General features: G+C 36.4%; 1 protein-coding gene across 4 annotated transcripts in view; it reads left to right on the top strand.

Moving 5' to 3' along the window:
• The window catches only part of Tenm2 (teneurin transmembrane protein 2), an 884,372-nt gene that overhangs the window by 62,071 nt on the left and 805,127 nt on the right, over positions 1-17,174 (top strand). For all 4 annotated transcript variants that reach the window (XM_076855696.2, XM_076855695.2, XM_076855694.2 and 1 more), the window contains exon 2: positions 14,965-15,240. In XM_076855696.2, coding sequence (XP_076711811.1) covers positions 14,965-15,240 — 276 coding nt within the window. The remainder of the gene's footprint in view (positions 1-14,964; positions 15,241-17,174) is intronic.

Raw genomic sequence — 17,174 nt, 5'->3', positions numbered from 1 at the left:
TTTCCTTCTAATGTAGGAGCCATTGTTTTTTAGAAGAATGTTTCTACATTGCATTGAATATCATCTCATTTTTTTAAACTCAGTGTATTCCTCATAATTCAATCTTTTCCATGTGAGTCAAGGAAGCCCTATTGAATGATGAGTTCTGTTATATGCATACTATGATAAATCTCTTCTCAGTAATGTTTGAAGTTTTAAAAATTTCAAATAGCCCCTAATTCTTTTCTGTACTAAATTAATCATCTGGGCTATGCAGTCCCTCACTCCTCTAGATGTAATTTCATTCCCTCTGCTGTCTCCTAAAATTCTAGGATCTCCTTGGTATCTTCCATCACAAGCAAATTATCGCATTGCATCCACCATCTGTACACTCCCAGCATCTGCACCCACATGCTCTGCCTTCCTGCCTATCACTATAAATGAGCAATCCATACAGTTATCCCAGGTGAAACCCCCACTTATGCAGTCCCACGGGTCTGCTCAAGGTTATTCCAGGAGCTCTCCCGCCTCTCTCTACTAGGTGAACCCTTCCCTCATTCCAAACGTGCTGCTCATATTACACCTACTTCTTCCACCAGTTAATGTCAAGTGCTTACCTCTTTGTGGTAAATCTTGGAAGGTATGTCTGTTTGCTTGCATCAGATTCCTATCCCCATCTTCTCACAAACACAATACAATCAGATCATCACATGTACCTGAACACCTAATTGCTCTTGAACAGGTCACCAATGATTACTGTGTGGCTACACCATGATGGTCAATTCTTGGTTCTCATCTTCATGAACTATCAGTGACATTTGAACCATTTACCTCTTTGGTAATCTTTCTTCACTTAGATTCTGCTCTACTATGCATTTGTGGCTTTCCTTCTACTGGCTCTTTTCATATCTTATTTTTTTCTTTTTTCCTCTTTGCTCCAAATTCTTTAAATTCTCCAGTGTTCAGGAGATGCTTCTGTGCACCTAAGTACACAGGGCCCATCATATGCTTTTCAGTATAATTTATTCTAGACTGGTGACCTTGGCCAGCGCCCTAGCATTAAACAACATATATCTGCCAGTAATGCCAAAATCTTTTTCTCTTATATCACACTTTCACTAATATATTCAGCTTCCTGATCAGCATCTCCACGTACGTCAAAGACACATTTCAAACTCAGCATGTCTTGAATCCTCATCTCCTGCACACCCTCCTAGCACCCGACTCCTACTCCACAATCACACCTGTTTTTCTTTTAGTTTTCCCCATCTCGCTAATGGCAACTCCCCCTTCAAGATTTTGGTCCAAAAATGTCGCTTCTGATTCCATTTTTTTCTACCACACCCCATATGCATCAGCAAATCCTACTACTGCCCACAATCCCAACACTTCTAACCAGATGGGCTGTAATCATGGTTTACAAATTCATTTTATACAACCTCCTGGATTCTATTCTTACCCCTGTCAGTTTCCTAATATTCTAAGACAATAGAGAAACTCTCTCAAAATTGAAATTGGATTATGTCATCCATGTCACCAGAAACAATACTGCGGCTTTCTATGTCACTCAGTATTCTACTGCAACCATTATTTTTAGGAGTTGGAATATGGCTCAGTGGTAGAGTGCTTGCTTAGCATGCATGAGACCCTAGGTTCTATTCCCAGCACTGCAAACACACACACACACACACACACACACACACACACACACACACACACATTTCTGAAATCATCTCAAAAGCCCCACAAGACTCATCATTCTCATGAATTTTTGTGCCTTCGCTTAGGGCTGCAACTGTGTTTTCCTTGCTCATTTTAGAACATGCCAGACCTGTTCCTTTCTGGGTCTTCAATGTTGAAAATACACTATGAAGGCTGAATTCCTTCATTTTCTTAAGCATCACCTTCTCAGTGACCTTTTCCAGGTCAAATTACTCAGGATGCTCACAAACAGCCTGATACCACTCATCTCTATCTACTCCCGCTTAAATAGAAACTCCACAAGGACGGACATTTTGATCAGGTTTGCTTTCTAATATGTCTCCATCTCTTAGAATAAGGGTTACCACTTACTAACACTAACAAATATGGGTCCAATGAATTCATGCATACATGGAGGCATAGGGTTCTTTACCTTCATTTAACCTGCCCTGGAGTTGTATTCTTTTACATTTCATATCTTATTTATCATGTTTCTACTTCCATGAAGTCAACTGCCTTTCTACTCATGGAATCCTCATTTGTGTGGGGGGTAGCAAGATAACAATGTACCTTATGAATGAATGCTCATTACAAGAATGAAGGCTTTGACATTTCTACCACCACCGTTGTGGCTACACCTCCTTTTTTGCACTATTGTCTAAAACATTTTATTTAGTCCCTGTCATGTTCTAACCACACTGTTAAAGTATTTGGGGGCATAGATGACTTTTATTTTTATACTCTTATGAGTATAGATATTATTAAATTTAGTTAGTAAGTGGAAATATTGATGCTTGGGAGTAGGGGGTGAATTAAATTGTAAGTGATCAGACCGTTTAGTGGTGGAGTAGAAATTCAAATTTGGGTTGACTTTCTTCTAATGTATTCTTAACCACACAGATATATGACCTCTTTCCAAGGTAGAAAAGTGCATGGGATTCCTGGGAGTATGTCAGTCACAAAGATTGTGTTACATGTACCTGGGTTTCATAACATCATTCCAGATTGACTGAAACACAATAAGACATGAAGATGGAGGTATTCCTATGTAGTGGGACTCAATATATGAACATGAAAATGCTGAGGGATGGAAAATAGTAGAAGAATACATCACAAGTATTTTAAAGTCTGGAACAGAGATAGATGACCCAAGGATTTTGTTTTTAAATTTTTTAAATGGAAAAAGAAACTTGAAGGCAGAGAGAAGAAAGCAAGAAGAGCTCATCACTTATAATTAACAAGTATTAATATTTTGTCAAATTTGGTTCAAATCCTCTTTTTTCTCCCTAATTGCCTTCTTCTCCCTCTGTCTCCAGAAATAATTGCTACTCAGAATTTGGTATATATTCTCCAATCCAGATTAACCTTATATCATGCATGCATCGGTAAATAATGTATAGCACTCATTATATTTTCTTATGGTTCTTTTGTTAACTGACATTTGTTATCTGAGATCTGGACCTATTAAGACCAAGGCTGTTATTTCCAACAATTGTTCACTCATAAAACAGCTGTTTTGTGGCAAATGGTGGCCAGCATTTTAGGTATGTTGTTCGTTTTTGCCACTTTTTCAGGAGACTTACTTCTTCTAAAAGTCTACTATGATAAGCAATGGAAAGACAAAAATTCACAGCACATTTAGCTTTACAAGAGTGGATAGTATAAAGCCCTTCTTTATAGAAACCATGGGTTGATGCTTCTAGATATGGGGTTCCCCTCCTGAGCTGCTCTGTTCCACGTAAACCATCAGTGGAGAGGGAGAGTAACAGCCAGGAGAAGGCTTGGTTTGTGACTCTGCCCATGTTGGGAGTGGTGTTCTTTAGTTGGAATTAGTTCCTGGCATTGTAGAAACCCATTAGTTTCAGAGTCAGTCAAACCTTGGGTACGACAGTGCTGATGGTGTGGTATTCAGCTATGATGACATAAGATTTCTTTTCCCCCTATTTAGCAAGCTTCTGCTTTCTATTCCTGATTTCCTTTTTTTGAGTTCGGTTTAGTGTGACTCAACAACTCTCTGTAAGTCAACAGCTGCCAGATGCTAAATGTAATTAAGGCTTTACATGTATTTGTAACCTACGACATGTGTTTGAAACACAGGAAGCAAGGTGGGGAAGGAAGCAAAGGAAAACTCTTGACTCAGTTTCAATTATCCTCTGCCTATTTAATGGATGCTAACAGGCCCTAGGAAAAAATGGTCTTGCCATCTTCCATAAGCTGGGTGGTTTGTTGCTTTACATGGTTTTAGACAAGTATCTAAATCTAACAGCCATTGGTGATAAAAACAGTTGATTTAAAAGAAATGTTTCACAACAAAAATATATCATTAACGTTTTCCCCAAAATATTTGTGGTGGATATACAGAGTCTAATTAGTGACTGAAGCAGCTATCTGCTACACATCCATTCACCTGATCATAGACTGCGATCCATCCATCTCACTAGATGTCAGACTGTAGATGAGTTAATTAACTCTTGAGATCTAGAATAATCCTTCAGTGATGAGAAAGTCAAAATGTTTTCAAAACATCAAGCGCATGATGGAAACAGGGACCTTGATGAGTGTCGTGAATGCAAATGTCATTTGCCTTTGTCGGAGTTTCATTTCATGTTGGGAGTTTCTCTCCTCATTCATGCACCAAATAAAAAAGCAAATAGAATAAGAACTACAAAATGAGTTAAAGTAAAAAATCTGAGCACTGAATCATAGGCGCGTGGTTGCCTTCTGTTGAGAGTGAGGGGCTGCTCTCAGAACCTCAGCAGGGAAGCTGGCCCTTGGGCTTGAAGCAAGAAAAAAATCTGAAACAAAGATAGCAAGGCTGGCAAGACAGGCCCTGGACAGAAGCAGATACAAGTCTTCAACAGTTAGGAGTCCTCAATTTAGGCCCTTGTACCTTTTGAAAATTATTTTTAAAATGTGAGCTAAAATTAAATATAAGCAAGTACATAAGAAATTAAACCTTCATAACTAAGAATGAAAAAATAATAATAAACAATTGATTTTGACCCTTAAACTCTTAAAGCAATAAAATTTTTCAGATGTCTGGTATCACCCAACAATGTGTAATAGAAAAACTGAAGAGGAACACTTATAAAACTACATGAATCTTATAAATAAAATACGACTTATTAAAATAAAAAGCAGTTCAGTATAGTAAATGAAAAATAGTCATAAGAAAAAGAGCACAAAGACATTAAAATATAATAAATTAAAGGGAAAGAACATGAGATCTATTTGGTAAAGAGGACAGAAAGTATGGAAGTGTAAATATTTAAAAAATGCAATGGCTTAGCTTTGTAAAATTAAGACATCTTGAATTCATACAAGTTGGAGGTCCAGAATACATTCAGTAATATGATATTAGAACTCTAAATAGAGTATAATCCCCAAAGCATCCTTTAAAAAATGTGTGAGGAGATATGTATAAAGCCTACAGACAACTAAATGGGATTTTAGAAAATATATTAAACCATAAGAAAGTGAGGATGAGAGAATGGTGGGAAGGAACAAACAGGAAAAATAACAAAATAACAAATCTAAGTACAGCCATATCAATACTCACATGAAGTAAAGACAAAGGAACTGTTACACTAAGTAAAAGCCAGAGGTTGTCAGGTTATAGAAATGACAAGTCCTAATTATAGGCTGGCTACCAAAATATATATATATATTTGAATTATAAAAACATAGGAAAGTTGGAAGTGAGCCACTGGAGATGGATTTATCATGTTCATCTTTTATGTTAAATGTAGGAATGCAGGCTTCACTGTTTTGTGTGAAGCAAAATAGAATTCAAGATTTAAAGTATTACTGAAGAAAAGAATTTCAAAGTGGTAAGAGGTTCTGTTCATCCTGCAGATGTAAAATTCTATGTGCCTCCTAATGGTTTACATAGAAAAATGGGTGAGGAATAGGAAGAATCAAGGACAATAGTATAAGAGAAGAAAAAAACAAATCGAAATTGCAGATCTGTTACCAATAGGACAGCCAGACCAAAAATACCAAAGAGGGAACGGAGAATTTGAATAACACTGTCAATCACCATGGACTGATGGACATTTACAGCTTACTCCAAACAAGGACTCCAGGATCACAGGAGTCTGCAAGGGAACATTTCATAGTATATACTATAGCTCATATATAAAACTCCATCCATTATAGACGGAAATCCCAGACTGTTATTCTCTGTCCATTATGTACTTCAATTCGAAATCAGTAAGTCAAAAAACAAGTCCCAGATATAAAGTCACAAATTTAAAACCAACACATAGTTCAAAAACTACATGACTTCATGAGAATTTAGAAAATATTTGGAAATAAATGATTATATATCCAAATTTGTGTGATACAGATAGGGAAGAAAAAATTTTAGGTTTGTATACTTATTTTAAAAATGAAAGTTATTTTCATATCAGTGATCTAGACGGGTACCTCAGGAACCCAAAGAGAATGAACAAACAAAACTCAAAGTGAGTGGAAAAGGAGAAAATTAGAGAGGAACATGTCAAAGCTAGTTTGTTGGGGAAAAAAAATGATAAAATTGATAAATGTCCACCAAGAATAATCAAGAATTAAAGAAAATATGCAAATTCCCAAATTCAGGAATGAAAGAATGGATATTGGTATAGATCTTACCAATATTCAATGTACAGTATGATAAATTTAAAATAAATTAGATGAAATAACAAAACATGCAAATTCCCTATAAAACTCAAGAATACTAGAAAAACACATCTTGAATCGAAAGTCCTTATTACAGAGAGAATTATTTTTCATTGATTTGATGGTCCAATCTATTGGAAAGATAAAATAATGCCAAATCTATATGTAGCTATAAAATAGAGTAGAGATGCATAAAGCAAACATTGATAAAACTGGAGGGAAAAATACCCATCATACTGGGAAACTTCAATACGTATCTTTCAGTTTCTGTTAGGTCAAACAAATGTCATGTTAATGTCAGTGTGCAGAAATACATAGCTTGAGATGCTCACATTAAAAAAGAAGCATGGCCAGGTGCAGTGGTGTAGATCTGTGACACCAGGGACCCAGGAGGCCAAGGCAGGAGGATTGCAGGTTCAAAGCCAGCCTCAGTAACTTAATGAGACCCTAAGGAAATTAGCAAGACATGTCTCAAAATAAATAAATAGATAATGTAAGTTTCAGAGGCAGAGCCTTGTAAATAAATAAATAAATAAATAAATAAAATGGGCTTGGTGGTTAACCATTATTTGGTTCAATCCCAGGTCCTCCCCACCTCACCTCCCTCAAAATACTAGAAAATGAAGCATGGTTGAACACAAAGACAAAGAATCAAATATTAAGGGTGCAGAAAAGAATAAATGAATGAGCTCAAAGAAAGGGATAATTTATATACATAAAGTCAGAAATGGAGAAACTAAAAAATTTATGTAGACAATACACAGGATCAAAAAGGCAGAATTTTGTTTTGTAGAAAGAGAAAAAAATCTAGTCTAGTAAAAAAAGAAACAAAAGGCACAATAAATAATATGAAGAATGAAAATAAAAACATCATTCCATAAATCCAAAAGAAATTTTCAAAACCCAACAATACATGGATAACTTTGTGCCAACCCCTTGGAAACAGATGAAACGATCACACTCCTACTGAAATTCGTTGTTCCCAAAATGTCTAAATTAACTCAAGCAAAAACCAGAAATGGTCAGTAATCTTATAATCAAGAAATAAAGCACTTTCCTTTGTCTGTAAGTGCTGATCATCAGAGTAGCCCTCAGTGTTGCTCTGAGGCATGCAATGTTGTAGGAATTTGTACTTGCTTGGTATCAGTCTATGTGATTCTATGAAGGTAGGTGCTATTTTGTAAAAATGTGTAAAGGGAGACTCAGCAGAATTAGTTAAATTTAAAACTATTATGGTTGACTTAACCCTTGTTTATACTATTGTTATATACTAAAATACATACTATTTTATAGTACTGTTCTAATTATCCGGACAACTTGACATGAAAACATTTAGGACTGTGCCTGCTATGTTGCAAAGACCTTAGCAGATGTCAGTTAACGCAGTAGTCATTCTGAAACATTGGACACCTAGCCTGATCCCCTAACTTACAACTTTCCTTTGCTTACCTCTGAGTGTAAGTTTCAGAGACAGAGCCTTGTATGGTCAGTTGAATGCTGCATTTGTATACAGAAACTGATTGGTATCATTTTTAATGCTGGGATTGATCTTTTCAGTCTCAGAATTTCTGACAGCAGAAAGAGTCCCTAGGTAGTGGTTCCTGAATTCATTTCTATTTGTGAACTGCCCGTTGTTCAGAAAAGACCTTGTTGTAACTGCTTTTGGATTTTCTAATTTGGGCTTTGCTCAGGTTGGAATAGGAAAATGCCACCATCTCAAAGCAGAATGCCACCATTTTTTCTCTTTGAGAGTTACACGGTTTATGTGAAAACCTGTGACACTAGAAACTGTCCTGCTTTGCTAACCATATTGGTCATTCTGTGATTTGGAATATGTTTGCTTACATCAGAATGTTTCTGGTTAAACAGATCTTGTAAAAGTCTTCACACATCAGACATTTATATAGATTAAAACAATTAGTCTAAATATTTAGAAACATAAAAGCATTAATATTTTAGTTATAATATATAAAAGAAAATTGTGATTCCTAAAGCATAGTTTTAAAACATAAATATTTGGCTTCAAATTTTATGAATAGTAATGCGTGTACACCACTCTGTAGTTTTAAGCTATGGGATTTTTGCTGAACAGTTTTGTCAACATTTGGGAAAATATTTGAATGTGTAAAAGCAGATGAACTTTAGAAGAGCATTAAGAGAGTTTACGTGAAGAATTTTAGTATATACAAGCATAAAACATTAGAATTTATAAGTAGTTTCCTCAGTAGCTTGCAAAATTGTGATCACTGCATATACAAATACATAGTTGTTTAAATTTGTATGAAAACAATGCTTTAGATAATGTTGGTATTGTTTAAGACTGATTATTTTGTATCACTCATACATATCTACAATTGCTCCACATTTAAATATAAGATATTCATATTTAATATAGAGTAACAATTTGGCAATACATTTGATTAATCAAACATAAATAAAAATTATATTTTATCACCTATAATTGCCATATTTTTCTAGAAAATATTCCATTTGAGAAAAGCAAAGGCATCAGGTCAAATTACTTCAATTACTTTGATTAAAAGGACTACATTGTAAGATTTGTACCTTTTTCTTAAACACTGTGTAGCAAATTTATAGTCTACATTTATTCCTGGCTTTAAAAATGTAGAATCTAACATTTACTCAAGAAAAGTGACCCATGTTTGTTTACAAGAGATTCTCTTTGTTTTAGGATAAATGATCCTGGAAAAAAATTCCCCTAAGAAAGGAATTAATGTTTAAAACAACCAATAATTTATATTAAATAGTGAAAATAATTCATTGCAACTTTATCTTCAAAAACCAAACCTAATATTAAAAAATATATTTTAGTTGATACCTAATACCATTCCAACTGTGCAATATTGTTTTTCACAGGTAAAGATTAACAATCTTGGGGTGGGGCATAATACATTTTTTTAAAAATTGTGTGATTATACAATGTTCTATTTTTTGATGAAGTTTTTCATTTTGCAGCATAATTATAGAGGGTCAGTTTTAGCAAAAAAATTTAAAAAAAGAAAGAAAAAGAAAAAAAAGGTTATTGGATGGATTCATTAGTTTTCCTAGGGGCTCCTTCTGAACCTTCTGTTTACATTATTATTGTTCCTCATTTAAGTTGAGACTTTAACTGTAGGCTGATGCATGGAGGTACCCTGATGCGAAACTCTGGATCTTAGGTCTTCTGCTTCAGGGGCCTCCTCTGGCACTGGGCCAATGGGATGCAGCAATGTGACTTCAGATAGAGGTGGAAGTCCTGGATCTGGTGTGCCTTGCCAGGACAGCAGGGTGAGCGACTGGGGAAGGCTATCTCCCTGTTGCCTGGGTGGGGTTGGGTGAAACCTCCCAGCCAGGCCACTGCAGATACCTGGGAGAGAGAGGGGGACCCTGCTGAAATTGCACTGGAGTCCTCTTCCCACCAGAGGTGAAATTTAACCTGCAGCTTCCTCTGACACCCACAGGGAGAGAAAGGGGCAGGGATGGGAGGACAGGTGGGGATAGACGGCTGCCTCTAACACGACTGGGAGCAATCGGAGAGATTCATGACTACTGGGTAAAGATGGATGTTCTGGCCCCCCACTTCATTATTTTTAATTCTATCCTGGCACATTTGAAGAGGCGTAAGAGTGGGACCCGTGTTACAGCAACCTATAGTTTGGGAGTATTTTATCTGCTCCCATTGTTGTCTCCAATTTGCAATCTTTCCACCATGAAATCTAGGATTCACGAGGCAAAAGGAAAACCCACAGAGCTCTCCTAGTTCCTGAGGCCCCAGACCTTACTAGGTCTGCCTTCCTCTTTTTCCCCCTCTCAGGATCTCATGTGGCTTTTACATGTAATGTCCAAGGGTTTTAGCTTTACTGAGTGGAGGAGTAGAGACAAGTGGGATATGTTATCTGCCTCCAGAAACAAGTTTGTCAGATTAGATTGTCTTTTGAAGTCCTCATCGTTATCCAGTCGCATCATTTCCATTTTCTCTTGTTGAATTGCCTTAATTTTGTTAGATCTTGATTCTATCACCTTGCTTGTGGTCTTGGTGTTTTTCTGCCATCATTTTGTTGACTTTATGAATATCTGCATTTTATAAGCTTTGCAATTGATTTCACATTTGGCATCATTCTCCACTGCTATCAGGAAGAAGTTGGTGACATAGGTATTGATATGGTGACTGCTGCCACTAGTAAGTGAACACGGGTGAATAGGGGTTAATTTTAAAAGTGGTCTTCAGTGACTGTCTGAGTGTTGCAACAGCTTTTATGTCCACCTGTAAAATTTCTTGTCAACTTTTCGGGGCCTTAGAGAGTAACATTCAGATAATGGTGTCTTATATTATATGCCACCCATTACTACAGTTTCCTTTATCTTCTTGCCCTTGTAGTAGAAAATCTGCTCAAATCCTGACATTTTCAGCGCTATTTGTATACCCTGGTATTACCATGATGTGATAATTCTGACTTAGCTACATATGTGCTTCTCCTACTTAAAGGTTATTTCAAAGTGTAAGAAACTGGTAAAAACTTAGAAAATAAAGCCAAGATCACAAGGCACTCACATATCCTTCCTGGGACTTGTGTCCCTAAATAGAATTACTGGGGTCAAAGGACAACTTTTGTTATCTCTTGCTAAATTTCACTCTAAAAATGTTGTGAAGAAGACCTGGATTTTATGTTGAGGTTATAATTGAGAAAAGGCATCCTAAAGTCAAAGAGAATTAGCAACAGAGTAACTTTTAAAGACTGGTGTTCCTCTGTCTTGACCATCTCACAGTTTTCAGGCATGAACATTTTCTCCCAACATCTTAACTAAAATTGCATGATGTAATTATCATAGGTTTTGTGTGATCATCATGTATAGAATTATTGACTTGGCCTCTATATCATAATAGGGGCCACATGGGCGACTTACTGGCAATAGCCATAAAACATATACCTGAAAGTAAATGAATTTGGCACGTCGTCTACATCCACTTTAATCAACAGGGTCAGGGAGGTTGCAGGCAGGTAGAGGGTGATCATGTTCCTTGATACTGAAATACTGTGCCTCCTATGTATCTTTCTGCAAGACAGTAAAGAAGGAATGAAGTATTGACTGCTTTCCACTAGAAATATTAGCTTGGAGAATCACACAATGACTGGTCTCTCTCTTCCATTCAAAGCTGCCCTGGAGTTTAATAAAGACATAATTACACAAGATGAATTAGAGCAAAATCAGTCTTCTATCAATGAGCAAAGTAAGTGGAAAAAAAATAAGTTGACATAGTATTAAAATTTCCCCCACAGTCTTTTCTATTCTGAGCTCAAGTGTGTGACATGGGGTTTGGTGCTGTTAGATGAACTACCTGAAATACAGTTGTCTAAAATCAATTCAAATAGTAGAATGTTTGGAAAACCTGGGTAAGGTCAGAACTGAGGGGCCATAAGAGCTTCCCAATGGAACAGACTTGCAGTGTCCCCAAGTTTTCACCCCATACTAGATGAACAGTTGGTGGGCCAGCGTTGAAAGCATTAAAGGCTGGGTCCTCGATGACCTTTCATGGCTCTATGTCCTTATCCTATATACTATTTATTACCTTATAGATTGCACTTTGTTTATGTGATTCTTTGATTAATGTCTCTTTCTCCATTTGACTGTAAATGTCATAGACTGTATTTTTATAATGCTCACAGTTATATCCCCAATGCCTAGCACAGCACTAGGAACAATAAATATTTGTTGAATGATTTAATAAATGATAGACCAGTTTTCCCCCTGTGCTCTGTGCATGGCTCACCAGCTCCATTGTGGGAAGCCAGCAAACCTGAGTGAGGCTTGGTCCAGAGTCAGTTCCGGGAAATTTGAGTGGAGTTCTTATATTTTTCTATCAGTGGAGAACAGAAAGATGACCAAATTAGGGATGGTCAGGGGTGGAGGGATGCAGTATTCAGCATTGGGGAGAGATGGGTATTGTTTGAAAATGAAGATGAAAAATGGAGGATGAAAATGAGTTTCTAAGATTATTTTTTGAGGATACGATTTTGGTTTTAGAGAAAAGAAGAAAAAAATACCCTTTTCTATAAGAGAATTTGAACTTACTCATTTGGTTTCTCCCTGTGAATTTGATGCAGGACCCGCAGTTTTCTTTACAATGCTGCTGATTTGTGGCTTGGAATCTAAAGTGTACTTTTTCTTGGCTAACTTTTAAAATCTCTACATTTTTTTTTAACCTGGTCCATGATGAGTGCAAGTTTGTTTCAACATAAAAATAATCAGGTGAATTCCTTATCATGGAATAAATTTGGAAACCAAAGGGACACCTGTTCATTCCACCATTTCCCATGGCCAAGGCCCACTATTGCCTATTACCAGAGGTACTCAGGTCAGGGACAGGTGGTATGCTCTGAAAAAGGCACCTTTCCTCAAATAACTGTTTCTTTTATCCCAGAAGGTTTTTCAAACTTGGGCTAGATAATATAAGGAAAGTAGCCTTAACAAGTACCCACTCCTTTGTATATGGAATTATATAGCTAAAAATTATGACCTAAAGAATACAATAAAAAACATGTTTTTGTTTAAATTGTTTTCATCTATGGAAAAGAACATCTATGGAAAATAAAGTGTAAAGAAATACACTTCATGAACTCTGAAGATAAGATGAGACAATGTTAATACTAATCAACACAACTTTTTTCTAATTTAGAATGAGGAATGCAGCAGTAGAAAGGCCTCATATTATCAGTTATATATGAACTTGGTACCTTCTCTTTTAGAGCTGATGAGACTGAAATATGAATTTTAGTGTACAATTATGAGACAATACCCAATTAGCAAGAATGCAAACAGGAACAGAGTGCGCCAGGCAGAGAATTTCAACCAGCCTGATAAACTATGCGCAGAGAATAAACAGAAACCCTGAGCACTGTGCGGAAGGCACAGGTAGAGGGAAATCACCCTGTGCAGACAGGAGTCTGCTCAGGTTGGCTCTCCAGTGAATAAGACTCTCTGCAGAGACAGTTATGAATGGAAGTGGGTTTCCTTCTACTTGCACATTTAAATAAAGGGGAGATCAGCATGCAATGAAGACAGAAGTATAAAATCCTAGAATAAAAGCACACCTATTAAAATTAAAGTCACACTAAATTTAAGCAGTCGTATTGTGCTTCTTAAAATAAAAGCTGAAAAATGTTATGTATGTGGATTTTCATAGAGTATCATTAATATTATTAATTATCATAGATTTCTGTCTCAGGTTTGGAGATGTAAATGATAGAAATGGCCCTAAATTGAAAAAATATACATAGGGAGAGGGTCAACACCCAGCTTTGGTGTTATTTATAAGATTTTCACCACTCACAGCATGGAAGTGCATTTTTTTCATTGTCACCAATTGGTTAAAGACTAAAGAAATCCACTTTATATGTCATCAAATACAGGGGGCTTCATGATTCCATTCAATTTTCATTAAAACCTTTAAATATCTTTTCATGAAGCTGAATAGTAAAGCACACAACAAAACAGGGCATTGAATGTGCAGAAAATATGTTGCTAGGTTAGCTATTGATGGAGACTGCTTGACACCACAGAAAAAGCTCAGGGTCAGTGGATATAGAGGTGAATCCAGGATCTGCCCCTGGCCCAGGTGTGACCTGATATACCTCATTCAACCTCTCTTTGTAGATTGGTGGTAACAACAGTTTCTGGGCTACTATGAGATTTAAATGAGATAAAGTATATAAAGGATCTGGCCAAGTGCCTACTCAGCAGCCCAAGTTTCCAATACATGCCTGTTTCCTTTGCTTCCCATCAACCTGTGGATTCATCCCTCAGATACACACATTCATTTTTCATAGGGGAAGCCTATTGGTGGTCTTAAATTTTGTTAGCCAAGATAAGTTATTTGATGCCATTTGAAAATAAAAGGACCATTCTTTCTCCTTTAGATGCTGATTTCAGTAACATGTCACATAGATTTATTAAAAATAAAAACTGCTTGGCATATATTTGTCATACAAGAGGCACAGTGATGCTTTGAGAAATGTAAGGGATTAATACCCAGATTTAACAGATAACAAAACAGGCTCACAGAGTTAATAGACTTTCCACCAATGAACCTGTAGTCATTGTAATGCTATGACTGGCTTCCAGCTCTTTCAGCCCTCACTCATATTTATTAGAAGGTTAAAGTTTTATCACACACACACATACCCACACACACACACCGCATGTGGATTGGATTTAGGTTTTACCACCATCTAAATGGATGACCTTCAATTAAATTCTCTAGCCCTCAGTTTTCTTAAAGATATAAAAATGAGTGAAAGATGCCCAAGAAAATGCTTGGTAGAATAACAGCCATTATGATAAGTACGATGCTTATTTATCTACATGGTGCTTCTTAGATGACAATGTCAAAATGCCTAAAAATCTTTGAAATGAAAACTGAGTAGTCTGTCATAAGATTGACATTTATGTTTTTTTTTTACTTATTGTTTTCAAATTTATCCCAATATCCTGAAATACGCCTAAGATCTGTTTCCATATACGGTGGCAAATTAGACATTTGTTTTTTTTTTTTTTTTGTAACAATGCATTTAACTTTATAGAGCATTACACACATTTTAATCCCTGTCTCTGTCGCTGTCCCTCTAGGAACTAACTTCACCCTTGCAGAACTGGGGATCTGTGAGCCCTCCCCGCACCGAAGTGGCTACTGTTCCGACATGGGGATCCTTCACCAGGGCTACTCCCTGAGCACGGGGTCTGACGCCGACTCTGACACCGAGGGAGGGATGTCTCCCGAACATGCCATCAGATTGTGGGGGAGAGGGATAAAATCCAGGCGCAGTTCCGGCCTGTCCAGTCGTGAAAACTCAGCCCTTACTCTCACTGATTCAGACAACGAAAATAAGTCAGATGATGAGAACGGTAGGTCCACTTCGTAAATACCTTTGAATGTTCCGTGCACTGCAGGACTTCGGGATTGGGATGTATTTTTGTCTTCTAATAAAGAGGCATAACAAAACCATTCATTTTCATTTAAATCGACCTTGTCTACCCAGTCTGAGCTGGGGGAAATAAGCCAGCAGCCCTCAAGCACACAAGAAATGAGAAGAGAATTAGAAAATCACATTTTGATGATAACATGATATTCAGGTATAGTCAGTGGGTCTTATTAGCAAGTAAATTACATGGCAAAAGAGGCAGCTTGATAAACTATGACCTGTACCTGGAGAATGTCCTCTTTCTACCAGTTTCTAGGTCTTCGTATTGATTTCCCCTTCCTAGTAAATGGCAACCTGGGTTATTTTTTTTCTTGAAGATCTCTTAAGAATCCTACCTTATCTGAGACTTTCATTTCCAGGCAGCAATGCCTCATATCCGTATTGAAGATCAAACTTAGAACTCATGCTCTGGAGTTTAATAATGACAAATAGGAAGAGGCTTGTCTTCGGAAAACTCTTTGCCGCACTTACTTTTCCCCTTGGTACCCATGTAGGTTAATGGCTTCCCACGTCTTCTATCACAAATCGCTGTTGCCTGTCCATCAGCTTTGTAGGTGGGTTTTAATGAAACTTTGAAAATTAAATTCTTCTGATCATTAAGCAGTAAATATAGGGAAGCCTAAGCAAGTCATTAAAGAGATAAGGTGCTTATTTATAGATTTCCTAGCAACTCAGAATTGTGTTTAGTCAAATACATTTTTTAAAAAGATAAATTGCATTAGGTACAGCTGATTTATGAAGAAAACATCAAATGCTGTGCAGTTTGTTATGAATAGACTGCGTGTTTGTGAAAAGAATTACCATTAAAATGTTTACAAATAGATCAGTTAAGAATGTTTATATAAAATATTATAAACTTCTGTTAGAGCAGCTTTAAGTGTCTTCTTTCATTGAAAAAAAAAAGAAAAAGAAATTTACAGGCAGACAGCTTGTTGTGAATGCAAAAACATAGCTAAATACCATTTAATCTCAAAACTGTTGAAAATATATCATTTCCTGGGTAAGTCGCATAGATTTTAAAAAGATGCCACTTCGTCACATTTAGATTTATTTTTAATTCTGAAATAATTTTTCTCCAGTGGGACAAGGGGCTAAATTTTATGCCTCTGTTCATGTAGCTAATCAAGGTGTACTCTTCAAGGAAAAATCTGCACTCGACTCCTTTGGAATTTTAACAAAATTCTGACACTTGGCACATTGTACACTCTAAGGTGTTCATTTGATAGGAAATTACTTTTATAAGTTTCCATGAAGGCATACATTGAATCCATTTACGGATATCCTTTTTCAACTTCAGTGCATGTCAGTTACTATTTAAAGGGAGGCCATTTGACTGCACAATAAATAAAATCACGTTTTATCCAAGAATTTATAGCCTAATCTAAATAAGGCATTTTTAGCAAATCTCCCACAGTTGCATTTTCACATATATACAGGGAACCATGTCTATAGGGCTCTTTATACATATTTATGGAGTCTGTATCCTCTTCTTTTAATTTATATCTATCTATAGCTATATAAATATAAATACTTAAAAATTCAACCAGTTATTGAAGCTTTCCAATGAAACCAAAAAACTCTTTCCTTGAATTTTCCTAGAACTGCTATTGATTAGGGCATAAGTGTGTAATTAGTCATATATTTGGTAGAACAATAAGAGTTTCTTTTACAGCATATTATTTGAAACATCATATTTGAAAAATTTTTACTTTGAGGGAACCTATGCCAATTCCTACATTTGATGGGAAATAAGCCCTTAGCTTCAACATCTTGAATATTTTTTTCCTGTAATGCTAGTTACAACACAATCAGATTTGCCTAAAGAAAAATGTACAATTCTCTATATGAGTGCATCTG

The sequence above is a fragment of the Callospermophilus lateralis genome, chromosome 5 (genome assembly GCF_048772815.1).
Source record: "Callospermophilus lateralis isolate mCalLat2 chromosome 5, mCalLat2.hap1, whole genome shotgun sequence".
Taxonomy (NCBI): Eukaryota; Metazoa; Chordata; class Mammalia; order Rodentia; family Sciuridae; genus Callospermophilus; species Callospermophilus lateralis.
Note: the sequence above shows the minus strand (reverse complement) of the source record. Positions and strands in the feature narration are given on the sequence as shown.